This window comes from Tasmannia lanceolata, unplaced genomic scaffold (assembly GCF_043159265.1).
Source record: "Tasmannia lanceolata isolate RefF3 unplaced genomic scaffold, GAP_Taslan_0.1 ptg000008l, whole genome shotgun sequence".
Classification (NCBI taxonomy): Eukaryota; Viridiplantae; Streptophyta; class Magnoliopsida; order Canellales; family Winteraceae; genus Tasmannia; species Tasmannia lanceolata.
This window is the reverse complement of record NW_027518685.1, coordinates 52,230,407-52,243,420: the sequence shown is the minus strand read 5'-3', so window position 1 is coordinate 52,243,420 and position 13,014 is coordinate 52,230,407. Positions and strand designations below refer to the sequence as shown.

The following is a 13,014-nucleotide window of genomic DNA, read 5'->3' as shown; positions in this document are numbered from 1 at the left end:
CTCGTGCATGTTGAACAAATTTTCTTGAAATGGCAATTCTGTTCATTTAAGTATCCCTTGTTACATGGTTTGCAACATCTATGAAAATATAGCCAGTGGTGGTAGCTGGATTCTATGGTCTGGAAATAGAAGGTTTATTTGAGGAATGTCAAACCGGGAGAGTCACCATGCTTTACTTCTTGATGAGCTGGAAAGCTGACATTCTAATTTGGGACTCATATGGGAGTATTCTGAACTCAAGATGTTTAATTATCTACATAATCAATGGTTTGAGAAAAATAGTTTTGATTGCTGAACAGTAAAACTATTGAAGCCATGTCCTGCATGGTTATCATGGATTTCTTATTGAGAGGTGTATTTGGTCTAAATGGTCTCCTTTGTCAATGAATAAACCATTCATGATTTACGACCTTGATGATTTTAGACCATAATTTTTCTGTCGTGGGGCATTTATGGTTTTAATTTGATGTTTCTTTATGATTTTCTGTATTTGAAATTTTTGTTGAATATGTTGCACGTTTAGAATGGAACCATGTTATTGACTTTGACAAGAAATTGCAAGGAAACAGCCAAATGAACCCAAGTTCTGCTCAACTGATTTTTCGTATATTATCAGTATTATGTCATGAAAATACAAAATACTTCATTTGAATTATGAGTTATTGGTTGTAAGTTTTAATTTGATGTTACATAATGATTCTTTTTTGAAAGTAGGATTGATTGTAGATTGGAAGGGTATTGATGAATAACTCATCAAGGGAAGGACTGTTTGTTTCAGGCCAAACTGCTTACGGAGGATATCACTAAATGATATATGGGAACCTGCTGCAAGGGAACCTTGTCGAAATAATCCTTGGAAAATGTTTAAAACTGCTATAGCTATTCTTTTCTCCCAATCAGTTCTCCAGGTATTCCCCCAAATATAAAACCCTCTCCTCTCTTTATCATTGTTGGAATATGTAACTTGCCTGAGGGCATTTAGGACTTTGTACATTCCTTTATGTTTTAGTATAAAGATATGAGTCAGGGGGAGATTACCCTAACTCATTCATTTCTCTCTTTAAACTCTCGGTTAACATGGTATCAGAGCCTTAGGGTTTTCTGATCCCTAGGGTTCTTTATCAGCCTCCACCTTCTCCGCCACCCTCACATAGCCGAACCCCCCCTTCCCTCCCGTCGCGAAACCCTAACGCCAACTCCGTCCAAACTTTCATCTGAGGCAAAACGGTACTCTGAGCCGACTGCTCGCCCCCTTGCAGCAGCCACCCACACCTCCCGGCCGGAAATTTTTTTCCAGGAACGAGGATTTGCACCCACCCAAAAATTTCCCAGAAAATATTTTCCGCCCAGCTCAGAAAAGTGCACCCCCCCCCCCCAAAAATTCCTGGAAAATATTTTCTGACCCCGCCCCACAAATTCACTTTCCCAGAAATTAGTTTCCAGGGCTGCAATCCGCCCCACCCCTGAATTTTTTTTTTCCAGCCCCCAATTCCTAGGTTTGCAGGTAATCCCCCCACCCCAAGTTTTTCAACCCACATCATTTTTCCTCCTCTTCCTTTCATCCCTCGGTAAACCTAAAACTCTTTTCTCCCTCTTACTATGTCTCTTGTCAAGCTTCGTCGATGACCATCATTCTTGGAGCCGCGTCTAGCTTTCTTGGCGTGTCCTAGTTTGCCCACCTATTCAGTTATCTACTGTTATTCGTCTTGGTTTGGCTTGTCTGTTTCTTTCTTGCTTGTTGTTATGGAGGAGGTGCTTGACAATCCTTCCACAGGAGTGGCTCCTAGTGTTCGTCCGACACTCTCTTTGGCGTCTTCTTCGTCATCATCTCTCTCTGTGGATGGATCATTCCCACAGATCACTACTATTAAGTTGGATGGGGCAAACTGCGTTACTTGGAAAGCAGCCGTCGAGAAGTATCTTATTGCCCGTGGGAAAGCCCACGTTATTCGTCGTGATCCTCCTCCTACGACGGATCCCACCTTTGATCGATGGAAACAGGAGGATGCTCTTGTTTGTACCCTTCTGTGGCAGAGTATGGCCCCTCACGTCTCTGGGCTATTGATGCTTTTGCCTACTACGAAACGGGTCTGAGATCAGGTTACTCTTCTTTACTCTGGCGTGGCATACATTAGTCGGATCTGCTCTACCTATTCTGAGTGGGTGCGTTTCCGCCGTGGTGATCTCCCTCTTGCCACCCATTACAGCCACTTCGTTGGCCTATGTCAGCAGCTTGATGTTTACATGCCGCTTACCACGGATCTCACAGAGGCTGCCCGTCAGAGGGATCAGATCCGTGTTGTGGAGTACCTTGAGAGTTTGGGTCCAGAGTACATGCATCTTTGTCAGCAGATTATCGGTTCTGGCGATATTCCTTCCCTTACCGAGGTTTACTCCCGCATTCAGCAGTGCTCTCCTGGTGATCCAGTGATATCTGTTCCTATTGATGGTTCTGCTCTCGCGACTTATGATGGCAGTACTCCTCTGCCTCGTGGTGGGGCCTCCTCTGGTCGTGGTGGTGGTCATTCTGGTGCTGGCCGTCGCCGTTCTTTTTGCACTCACTGTCAGCGCGAGGGACATTATATTGACCATTGCTATACCCTGCATCCCGAGCTTCGTCGGGTATGCTCGGTTCACATAGTTCTGCTTCAGATACCGCTCCCTCTGCTTCTGTTCCTGCACCAGCGGATTCCGCCTATACATTATCTCGTGCCGATTATGAGGAGTTCCAGCATCTGAGGTTCAGTTCTCGTCCTCCTTCTGCAGGTTTTGATCAGCCAGGTAGTTCACCCATTACCCTTCTATTTAGCTCAGGGTCATGGATCATTGACTCTGGTGCATCCAACCACCTGATCGGTAACTCTTCTCAGCTTCATTCTTTTCGCTCTTTCTCGTCTCCCTCTCAGTCTATCACCCTTGCTGATGGGTCCACTACACCTATCACTGGTGTTGGTCATATCTCCCTTCATCCTGCTCTTACCTTATCTTCTGTTTTATGTGTACCAAAATTACCATTTAGTTTACTTTCAGTTAGCCAAATTACTAAATCTCTTCACTGTTCTGTCTCATTTTTCCCATCCTACTGCTTGTTTCAGGATCTCTCGACTGGGAAGACGATTGGAACTGGTCGTGAGGTAGATGGACTCTATCGTCTTGACTGCCGGCCGCCTACTGTCTTACATAGCTCTGTGGATACCTTTCAGTGGCATTGTTGCTTGGGGCATCCTTCACTTCAGCGGCTGCAGCAGACTTCTCTGGTTCCCGGACCTTTTTCTAGTTTTCAGTGCGAGTCCTGTGAACTCGGGAAACATCCCCGTGTGTCGTTTCCGTCCCGGGTCATTAGTCGAGTGTCTAGTCCATTTGAATTAGTCCATTCTGATGTATGGGGACCCTCTAGGGTTGCGTCTAGTACTGGCTTTCGGTATTTTATTGTGTTTATTGATGATTTCTCACGCATGACCTGGTTATATTTACTGAAGAGTAGATCTGATGTGTTCTTTGCTTTTTGCACATTTCATTCTGAAATTAAGAATCAATATAATTGCAATATTAAATGTCTTCGTACTGAAAATGCCAGAGAATACTTTTCTGATACTAATGGCTTTCAATCCTATCTCTCCCAACATGGGATTCTACATCAGTCTTCATGTGCGTACACCTCTCAACAGAATGGTGTTGCTGAGAGGAAACTTCGTTATTTGCTTGAAGTAGGTCGTACTCTTCTTTTTGAGATGAGTGCTCCTAAGGAATACTGGAGTGATGCCCTTCTCACGGCGTGTTTCTTAGCAAATCGTCTTCCTTCCTCTGTCTTATAGGGTGCTTCTTCTTTTGAAATTTTATCTCCTGATAAGGAACAGTTTCCTTTGACACCTCGTGTATTTGGATGCGTTTGTTTTGTTCATCACCTTGGACCTGGCCGTTACAAACTCGATCCCCGGTCTGAGCGTTCTGTCTTCTGGGGTATTCCCGTATGCAGAAAGGCTATCGTTGCTATAGCCCTCGTTTGCGTCGCTGGTTTGTCTCAGCCGATGTTACGTTATTTGAGTCTGAGGCATTCTTCCAACATGGCGCGGCATCTTTCACCCCTTCTCTCGAGTTTGGGGTCTCGCTTCCCTTACCGGATCTACCTGCTTCTCTTCCGTCATCTCCTGTTTCCGTGCAGCCAGCTTCTGCAGATTCAACTTCTTCTGCAACATTGGAGAAGCCAGCTCCACCTAAAATTACACAGCAGTATCAGCGGCGCCAAGTTACAGATAAGTCTCTTCTACCTCCTCTCGCACAATCATCTTCTGAGCCGATGATCCCTCTCTCCGGCTCTCAGGTATCTTCTTCTGCCTTCTTCTGTTGTTTCTGATTCTCCTATTGCATCTTGTACGAGATCCCGTTCCACTGCACATCCTATTTCGCATTTTGTTTCTTATGATAAGCTCACCAGTACCTTCCAGAGCTTTGTTTCCTCCTTGTCTTCTATGTCTTTACCACAGTCAGTGGCTGAGGCTCTTGAAGATCCTGGCTGGTGTGATGCTATGCACCTCGAAATGGGCGTTATTCATAGTAATGATACATGGGATCTGGTTTCCCTACCCCCTGGTGCCCGTCCTGTTGGTTGTCGGTGGGTTTTCTCCATCAAATACCTCCCTGATGGTACTATCGAGCGCTTAAAAGCACGGTTAGTCGCGAAAGGATACACTCAGACTTTTGGTGTTGACTACACTGAGACCTTCAATCCAGTTGCGAAAATTCCCTCTGTACGTGTGCTCCTGTCTCTTGCTGTTAATCATAGCTGGCCCCTTCATCAGCTGGATGTGAAGAATGCCTTCCTCCATGGCGACCTGACTGAGGAGGTGTATATGGAGCAACCACCAGGGTTTGTTGCTCAGGGGAAGACTTCCTCCTACCTGTGTCGCCTACGAAAGTCACTCTATGGCCTCAAACAATCTCCGCGTGCGTGGTTTGGGAGATTTAATGAGGCAGTCATGCGCTTTGGCATGAAACAATGCGCAGTGGATCACTTAGTCTTCAGTTATCACTCTTCAGCTGGGTGTATTTTGTTGATAGTTTATGTGGATGACATAATCATCACAGGGAGCAATTCATAAGGTATACAGTGTTTGAAAATCTTCTTGCAAAAGTAATTCTCTACTAAGGATTTGGGTCAGCTCAGGTATTTCTTGGGGTAGAGGTTGCTCGTTCTTCTAGAGGCTTGTTCCTATCACAGAGAAAGTATGTCTTGGACTTGGTAAAAGAAACAGGCAATCTTGGAGTTAAACCAGCTTCTGCACCCATGGATCCTAATGTGAAACTCGTTCCAGAAGGAGAGTTGTTGGAGGATCCTGGCCGGTATCGCAGGCTTGTCGGTAAACTTATATATCTCACGGTTACTCGGCCAGATATTTCATTTGCTGTTGGAGTTGTCAGTCAGTATATGAGCTCTCCACGTACTTCTCACTGGGCTGCGGTGATACAGATTCTCAAGTATTTGAAAGGGGCTCCAGGGAAGGGATTGATGTTCAAAAGACATGGCCATATGAAAGTTGAAGGCTTCTCTGATGCAGATTGGGCTGGATCCCCAGCAGATAGACAGTCCACCATTGGGTATTGTACATTTGTAGGTGGCAATCTTGTTTCATGGAAGAGTAAGAAGCAGGATGTTATAGCTAAGTCCAGTGCAGAGGCTGAATACAGGGCAATGGCACAGACAAGCACAGAACTTGTTTGGCTACATTCACTTCTCTCTGAAATTGGCTTCATTTCATCTTCTCCTTCGCAGCTCTATTGTGACAACAAAGCTGCAATATACATTGCCAACAATCCAGTCTTCCATGAGCGCACCAAACATATTGAAGTGGATTGTCATTTTATCCGTCAAAGAATCCAGAAAAGAGAGATTTGTACTATGTTTACTCAGTCAGGGGACCAATTAGCTGATATGTTTACAAAGTCCTTAAATAAGTCAAAATTGAGTAATATATGTAACAAGCTAGGAATGTATGATGTCTACATTCTAGCTTGAGGGGGAGTGTTGGAATATGTAACTTTCCTAAGGGCATTTCTCATTTCTCTCTCATTTTAGTATAAAGATATGAGTCAGGGGGAGATTACCCTAACTCATTCATTTCTCTCTCTAAGCTCTCGGTTAACAATCTTCATGATTGAAAAAATAGTAGTGGAATTTCCATAGATTTGTTCTTTTCTTTGCATGGATACTAGATTCTAATAATTTTCTTTATTCCGTACTGTTTTCCTGTGGAACTTATAGTGGTTGCTTCTAGTTATCAATCCTTCAATGAGCAAAAATCATGTCTTGTACAATTTATTATTCTTATTATTTTTGGTTGGTAAGCTGGGATCGAACCTGCAACGTCAAGGTTGAGGAACAAAGCCTCAACCATAGAGCTAGAGGCCTAACCCCGTCATTAACATTTTTTATTATTTATCCATAGATTCTTCTTATTAATGTTAAAGTTGAGTTTTTGGTTTCAAAAGAAGATATGCAAATAAAATAAAAAAGAAAGAAAATTGGAAGACTACAGGACTTTAAGTCCACATGGTTCTCTAGGACATTATTATGGTTAACCACTGGAAAATTCTACCATTAAAAAAAAAGCTACTGGAAAAATCAACAAATACGACCCAAAGAGTCCTCACAGACATGAATATCTTTTTTCGCTTATTTCTGACATTAGCTGGAAATGCAGGAGACTTCGCATCTATGATACCGAAATACGGGTACATTCATGGTTTTAAATTTCAGCAGAAATATTTCAATTTCATTCGGCACCAAAACGAAATCCGCTGGGATTCGACATAGTACAAAATTTCAACGAAATTTTGCACTTTTATCATTTCATCCAAAATTGTCAACAAAGTACAAAATTTCGACCTCAAAATTTTGTGTTGTGCTGACAATTTTAGTAGAAATTTCGTTTGAAATGATGGGAAGGGTAAGCTCAAAAGAAGTGGATTGGGGGAGATTTAGGGAAATATTGCATGTATATTATGAAAAAAATTGGAAAGGAAAAATACTTGATAAGTCAAATGGCAGAGATTTTTTTGGAAAAGTTTGGAAAGGAAAAATACTTCCGTATTACCTTTGATTGCAGGAATTTTCTGGAAAAGTGTGGAAAGGAAAATTACTTCGTCAAGGCCATGTCTGGATTGCAGAAGTTTTTTGGAAAAAATTTGGAAAGGAACAATACTTCTTTGAGGCCTTGTTTGGATTGCAGGAATTTTTTGGAAAATGTTTGAAAAGGAAAAGTACTTCTTTGACGCCCTGTTTGGATTGCAGGATTATTTTGGAAAATGTTTGGAATGGAAAAATACTTCCTTAAGGCCATGCTTTTAAAACCTTGCTTAAGGCCATGCTTTTGGAAAAGTTTGGGAATGAAAAATATTTCTACAAGTTCCTACCTTTTTTACCTGAAATGTTTTCTTGCCATCCAAACATTTCTAAAAGTTTACTTGAAAGATATTTCTAAGAGTTCCTAATTTATGTATAAAAGTGTTTTCTTGCAATCCAAAAAGGGCCAAATTTTCTACTTTCTACACATGAAAAAAGATAACTTGAACCAACCCTATTCAATTTTTATTTAGAGGGACATTCAATTTATGATGATTTACCTCTACATTAATCGTAATCATATTAATTTCCTCTAAATTATGGAAACAAAAAAGTTGTAGAATTCACTTTACTATTCTAGAAACGTCCGACAACGCATATCACTAGGTGTTATGTTGTTAACTATTATGGATGGATTTCTTGCTTATGTGATGGTTTACAAGTGCATATTTGTCCTTATTCTAGTATTTCCTAAAATTTCATCTTAAAATTCCATCATTTGCATATGTTTCCATATTTCGGTGATTTTACAAGATTTCCACTGAAATTAACACCGAAATCGATATGTTTTCATTTCCATGTTGAGTGAAACCGAAACTGAAATTTAAAACCTTGGGTACAGTTACAGAGATGGGTAAAAAGTAAAAACATGGGAACGAAGATACAAGTAGGTATTTTCCGAATTCTAGGATGTCCCATACTATGATATAAGACACAAGACTAGTATACATAAAATATCATAAGACCTAACTAGATTTAACTTATAAGATGGAACTAACAGTAAATTTAAAATATCATCTATATGAATCACATGTTCAAAAGTATAATCGAAAATATGTGTTATTAATAATAATTAGTATGAGTATTATGGTTAATTCCAAGAGAGAAACATATGAATTGTATATATATAAATCACATGTTCAAAAATCAAAAGTACAATCGCAAATATGTGTCACTAACAAGTATGGGTATTATGGTTAATTGAAAAAGAGAAACATTTGTTTGGAACGTCGTAGTTATTTTGAAAAATAGAAATATCCAGGAAGTATCTGAGTTCAAGTTTTGGTATCGGTAAGTGTCATATATGATATGTTGCACTTGCACAAGCATCCAAGTATCATAGCTTTGCATTGCCTTAAAAAATTCCACTTAGATTGTGGAATCCTAAAATTAAAGGAGGATCATTCCATTTTTATAATGGTGAAGATTTATTAAATTGGCAGAGCAAAAGCTCCATGACCAAGATGTTCAAGTCAAACCAAAATAAAAATAGGAAAGGGAAAAAGAAAATGAAAAACATAAAGGTAAAATCAAGGGAGAGGATCTTACCAGTTATTAAAAATAAAATGAAAAGGTGATTGAAAACAAGATCCAGCATATTTCCAATTGTTAGTTGCATAATACGAGAAGGAAGAAAAAGAATGGAGGAGCAAAAAAAGGAGAAGGTGAAGAACAAACCACAAATCATTACCGGGAAGCACTATACAGCCATGAATCTTCACAGGGCATAGGCCACACTCCATGGAGGACAACATGCTGCAAAGAGGAAAATCCTAGGAGAGGAGAATCTATCCACTAGATTTTAGACACTAAAGGGAAAAAAAATACAAACATAAAGGAGAAAAGAGGAAAAAAGGGAAAAAAAAGAAGCACAAATCAACTGATCAGATGCTCTAGTACTGATGCATGGTGGTTAATAGTGAATAGGGGAAAAAGAATGCAGAAGAGCGAGTAAAGAAGGTAAAAGGAAATGTGGTGTGAAGAGCATAAGGAGAGAATGAGTCTCCTTTGCCCTATGTAAGCATTCATCATTACAATAGCCAAACTATCCTTAATGAGAGCGAACAATAAATAGAACAAAACAAACTATTACATCATTAACATCATACCAAATTTACATATGACATAGTACAACACATTACAACACTCCTCCTCAAGCTTGTCCATATAAATTCGATATTCCCAGCTTGATACTATTATCCTTTAGAAGAGTAGACGCTACAGCCTTAGTAAAGATATTTTCCAGTTGATGCAAATGAGGGAACATAAGAAAGTACCAAGTACCCATTGAAGATCTTTTCCGGGATAAAGTGAACATCTACTATATGAAATCTTAGCTCAGAGAATGGGGAACGAAGCCACAAAAGCTCACAAACTCCATGAGATGCTTCCCTGTATTTTGCTTAGCACTGGAGTGAGAAACAACTACTTGTTTCTTAAACAACTACTTGTTTCTTGCTCATCCATGTAACTAAATTGCCCCCTAGGAAGCCACAATATTCAGATGTGAAGTAGTCACTGGCGGACCGATTCTGCATCTGCATCAGCTGAGAAATCCATGTGACTATGCTGTCGATATACACAAGTCCACAACCAGGGATGGATTTGCTGAAGCGTAGGAGGATCCAATGCACTGCAGCAAGGTGAGGAGAGTGAGGAGCATGCATGAACTGACTAACCATGCTGATGGCAATGGTGATCGCTAGTCAAGTAACCATCTAGTAGATAAGACGATCTAGAAGACGCGTGTACTCCTGAGGATCAGAAATTAGCTCCCCTCACTAGCATGGAGAGAGCTTCGATCGATCGGAGATCTAGATGGTTTGTATCCCATCATTTCAACATCCTTCAAGAGATCAAGGGCATATTTTTTCTGAGATATAAATATCCCTTTGGATCTCAAGACCCAAAAAGAACTTCATGCTACCCAAATCTTTTACTTCAAGAATCCAACCAAGCTCCCCTTTTACATGGGTGATGACGGCAGTATCCTCCCTAGTGAGAATAATGTCATCAACTTAAACTAATAGGATCGTTCAGCCAGATAAAATTGGCATTGGCCCATGTCACGTATGTATAACTCTGGTGAAACAGTGAAACCAAGTTCGTGGTGACTGCTTCATACCATAGATAGATTTATGAAGGCGACACTCCTTCCCATTGTCTCCTTGAAGCAAGGAACCAGGGGGCAGAGTCATGTATACCTCCTTTGTGAGAAAGGCATTCTTTACATCAAGCTGGTGAAGAAGCCAACCTTGGTTGGCATTGATCAAAAAGACCTGAACTGATGCCAACATAGCCACATGAACAAAAGTGGCATTTTAGCCAAGACCATACCTTACACCTCTAAACACTACCATCACAGCAATGCTTCACATCAAAGACCTATATTCACCCAACAGGGTTCTTTCCAAGCGGGAGGAGAAACCGGATTCTAAGTGTAATTACGCTCACGATTTTAAGTTTTCATAAAAAAAGACAAAAAAACTGAAATAATTTTGTTTCCATCCTAATCAAAACACATACCAAAATTGAAACACATACTGAAACCAAAACCATTGGTATATTAGTGTTATATTGTACTAGTATGTGCTGCATCATTGTATTTATTTTTATTTTTTTTGAAATGAGTATTTGTGCCTATTCTTGCAGTTCCTGAAGTTCCATCTTACATGTCCATCATTTGCATATGTTTCCATACGCTTCCATGAGTTTACGCATTTTCCAAAGAAATTTTCATGAAAAAACTGACATGTTTTCATTTCTGTTATGACCGAAAAGCATACCAAAACTGAAACCTGAAACCTTAGTTGCACTAAAGTGCCTCCATATCCTCAACAATTGCTGCTTTCCAGGCAGGGTTATTAGGTGCAGAATGAATGGTGTGTGCAATGAAGCCCGAGTCAACCACAGTAAGAAATATCCTATAAGGAGATACAAAATGATAGGACAAATATTTGGCAAGAGGATGTGCCTTTACACATCCACACACCCCTTTACGTACAGCAATTAGAAGATCAAGATCGGAAACTATAGGGTTCAACTGAAATAACTGGAATATTAGAAGAAGAGATAGATATACATGGAGCATCTTGTATGGAAGATAGGTGGTGGCGTGAGAGGATGAAGACCTTGCTGTCTACGGCGAACATAAGTGATATAATCCCATGGATGAGGTACAAGAACAACTTGTCGATTGGAAGGTACGGGTAGATCAGTCAAGTCTCATTTCTGTAGTGGACCACACGTGAATAGGTAAAGGTATCGGTAAATTAGACACTGATAGAGGTAGATCAGTTGCAAGCACATTGTAGAAGTCTCCTTATGAAAGTTAACATTTCATGATCACATTTCAAGGGTAACTGTTGTGGGATTTTGATAGCGAGTTTTGCTACCCACGAATAATATAAATCAAGGCTGAAATAATATAGAAGAAAAAAAAAGAAGTCACAAGAAGAGGAAAAGATGAAGAGATGGAGTAGCGGAAGAAGGGAGGAGAGGAGGAGGGGAACGGAGTAGTTCTTGTTGTTGCAAAACACTTAAATACATATTATCCAGGGAAAAGATAAAGAAACAAAAATACCCCCCTTTTAAAGAGAAAAACTGCGACTTAAATAACTCCCCCTTTCCTCTTGTGGCTTTACAAATGATGGGACCCAGTCTTTATTCTTCCACACTCTTCCTCTAACTGGACTATCGGGATTACACATGCCCAACTTGCCAATAATATCATGAAGACAAGCGTGAAATCCCTTGATTGCTTTAGGATTTAGAGATGATACCATGAAATATATAAGATGGAGGGATAAAAAAGAGGACTTTTTGAGATGGAAGACGGGAAAAGAGCTTGGTCATTCCTTGCACCATGATCTTTTTATGATGTATGAAGCTTCTACATAATTTCATTGTATGCCACCCATAAATGAGAAATTGTAAGATCCCAAATTACCCTAATGTGCGAGAGTACACAATAACTAAAATGAATATGCTATACTGCTAAAAATTTAAAAGGAAAACCAATATTTGACCGACCCATTTGGCATGTCTGTTTCTTGATTTCCCCCCAGCACATGGCAGATTCATCATGTTCACTCCAAAGTAATTTCATACCTGTTTCCTTTGTTTCCGCTCCTTGCCTTGTTTCCTTAAAATCCCCCTCCTTGCCTTTTTTCTTTAAAATATTAATTTTCATCATGTGAGACGGGATGGAGTTTTTAATTTCAATTCCAATTTCTCAGTAAATATAAATGGCTCAGTTTTCTTGACAATTAAGTGATTAACATGAAACTTTTCCGAAACATCCTATTTTTTCAAATTATCATCTTTTACGTAAATGACTGATTAGGACTTTGGAACATTATCTGTACCTTAAAATTAGCTGAGTTTGATTCAAATTAGGGTAAATTTGTTCAAAAATTTCAAATTTCTTATTTTGTGTGATATTTTGCAATGTAAATATGGTTTTGTAAATGTCTTACTTGAAAGTCGTGCCTAGGGTCTAAAATGAACTCAATTGTTTTTCTTGTGTCCCAATGCTAGTATTGAGGCAGCTTGGATTATCTTACTAAAAAAAGGGCGGCCCAGTGCACGAGGCTCCCGCCACTGCGGGGTCTGGGGAGGGCTAGATGTAAGCAGTCTTACCCCTGCTTTGCAGATAGGCTGTTTTCATGACTCGAACCCGTGACCACCAGGTCACAATGGAGCAACCTTACTGTTGCGCCAAGGCTCGCCCTCTTTTGATTATCTTATTACGATTCAAAATTTGAAGACCTCTTTTTGGAGGATCATTTTTCAGATGATAATTGCCTCTTTTGGAATGTCGAATTAGCTCTAGAGATCAACCCGTAGAACTATGTAAGAACTATGTACTTGTCAAACATTAGGTAGTTTTCAAA

At 40.0% G+C, this 13,014-nt stretch overlaps 1 protein-coding gene across 9 annotated transcripts in view; it reads left to right on the top strand.

Moving 5' to 3' along the window:
* The window catches only part of LOC143885357 (DUF3754 family protein, putative (DUF3754)), a 119,709-nt gene that overhangs the window by 70,355 nt on the left and 36,340 nt on the right, over positions 1-13,014 (top strand). For 8 of the 9 annotated variants that reach the window (XM_077389493.1, XM_077389490.1, XM_077389488.1 and 5 more), the window contains one exon: positions 779-908. The exons of the other annotated variant lie outside the window; for it this stretch is intronic. In XM_077389493.1, coding sequence (XP_077245608.1) covers positions 779-908 — 130 coding nt within the window. The remainder of the gene's footprint in view (positions 1-778; positions 909-13,014) is intronic. 9 annotated transcript variants of the gene reach the window in all.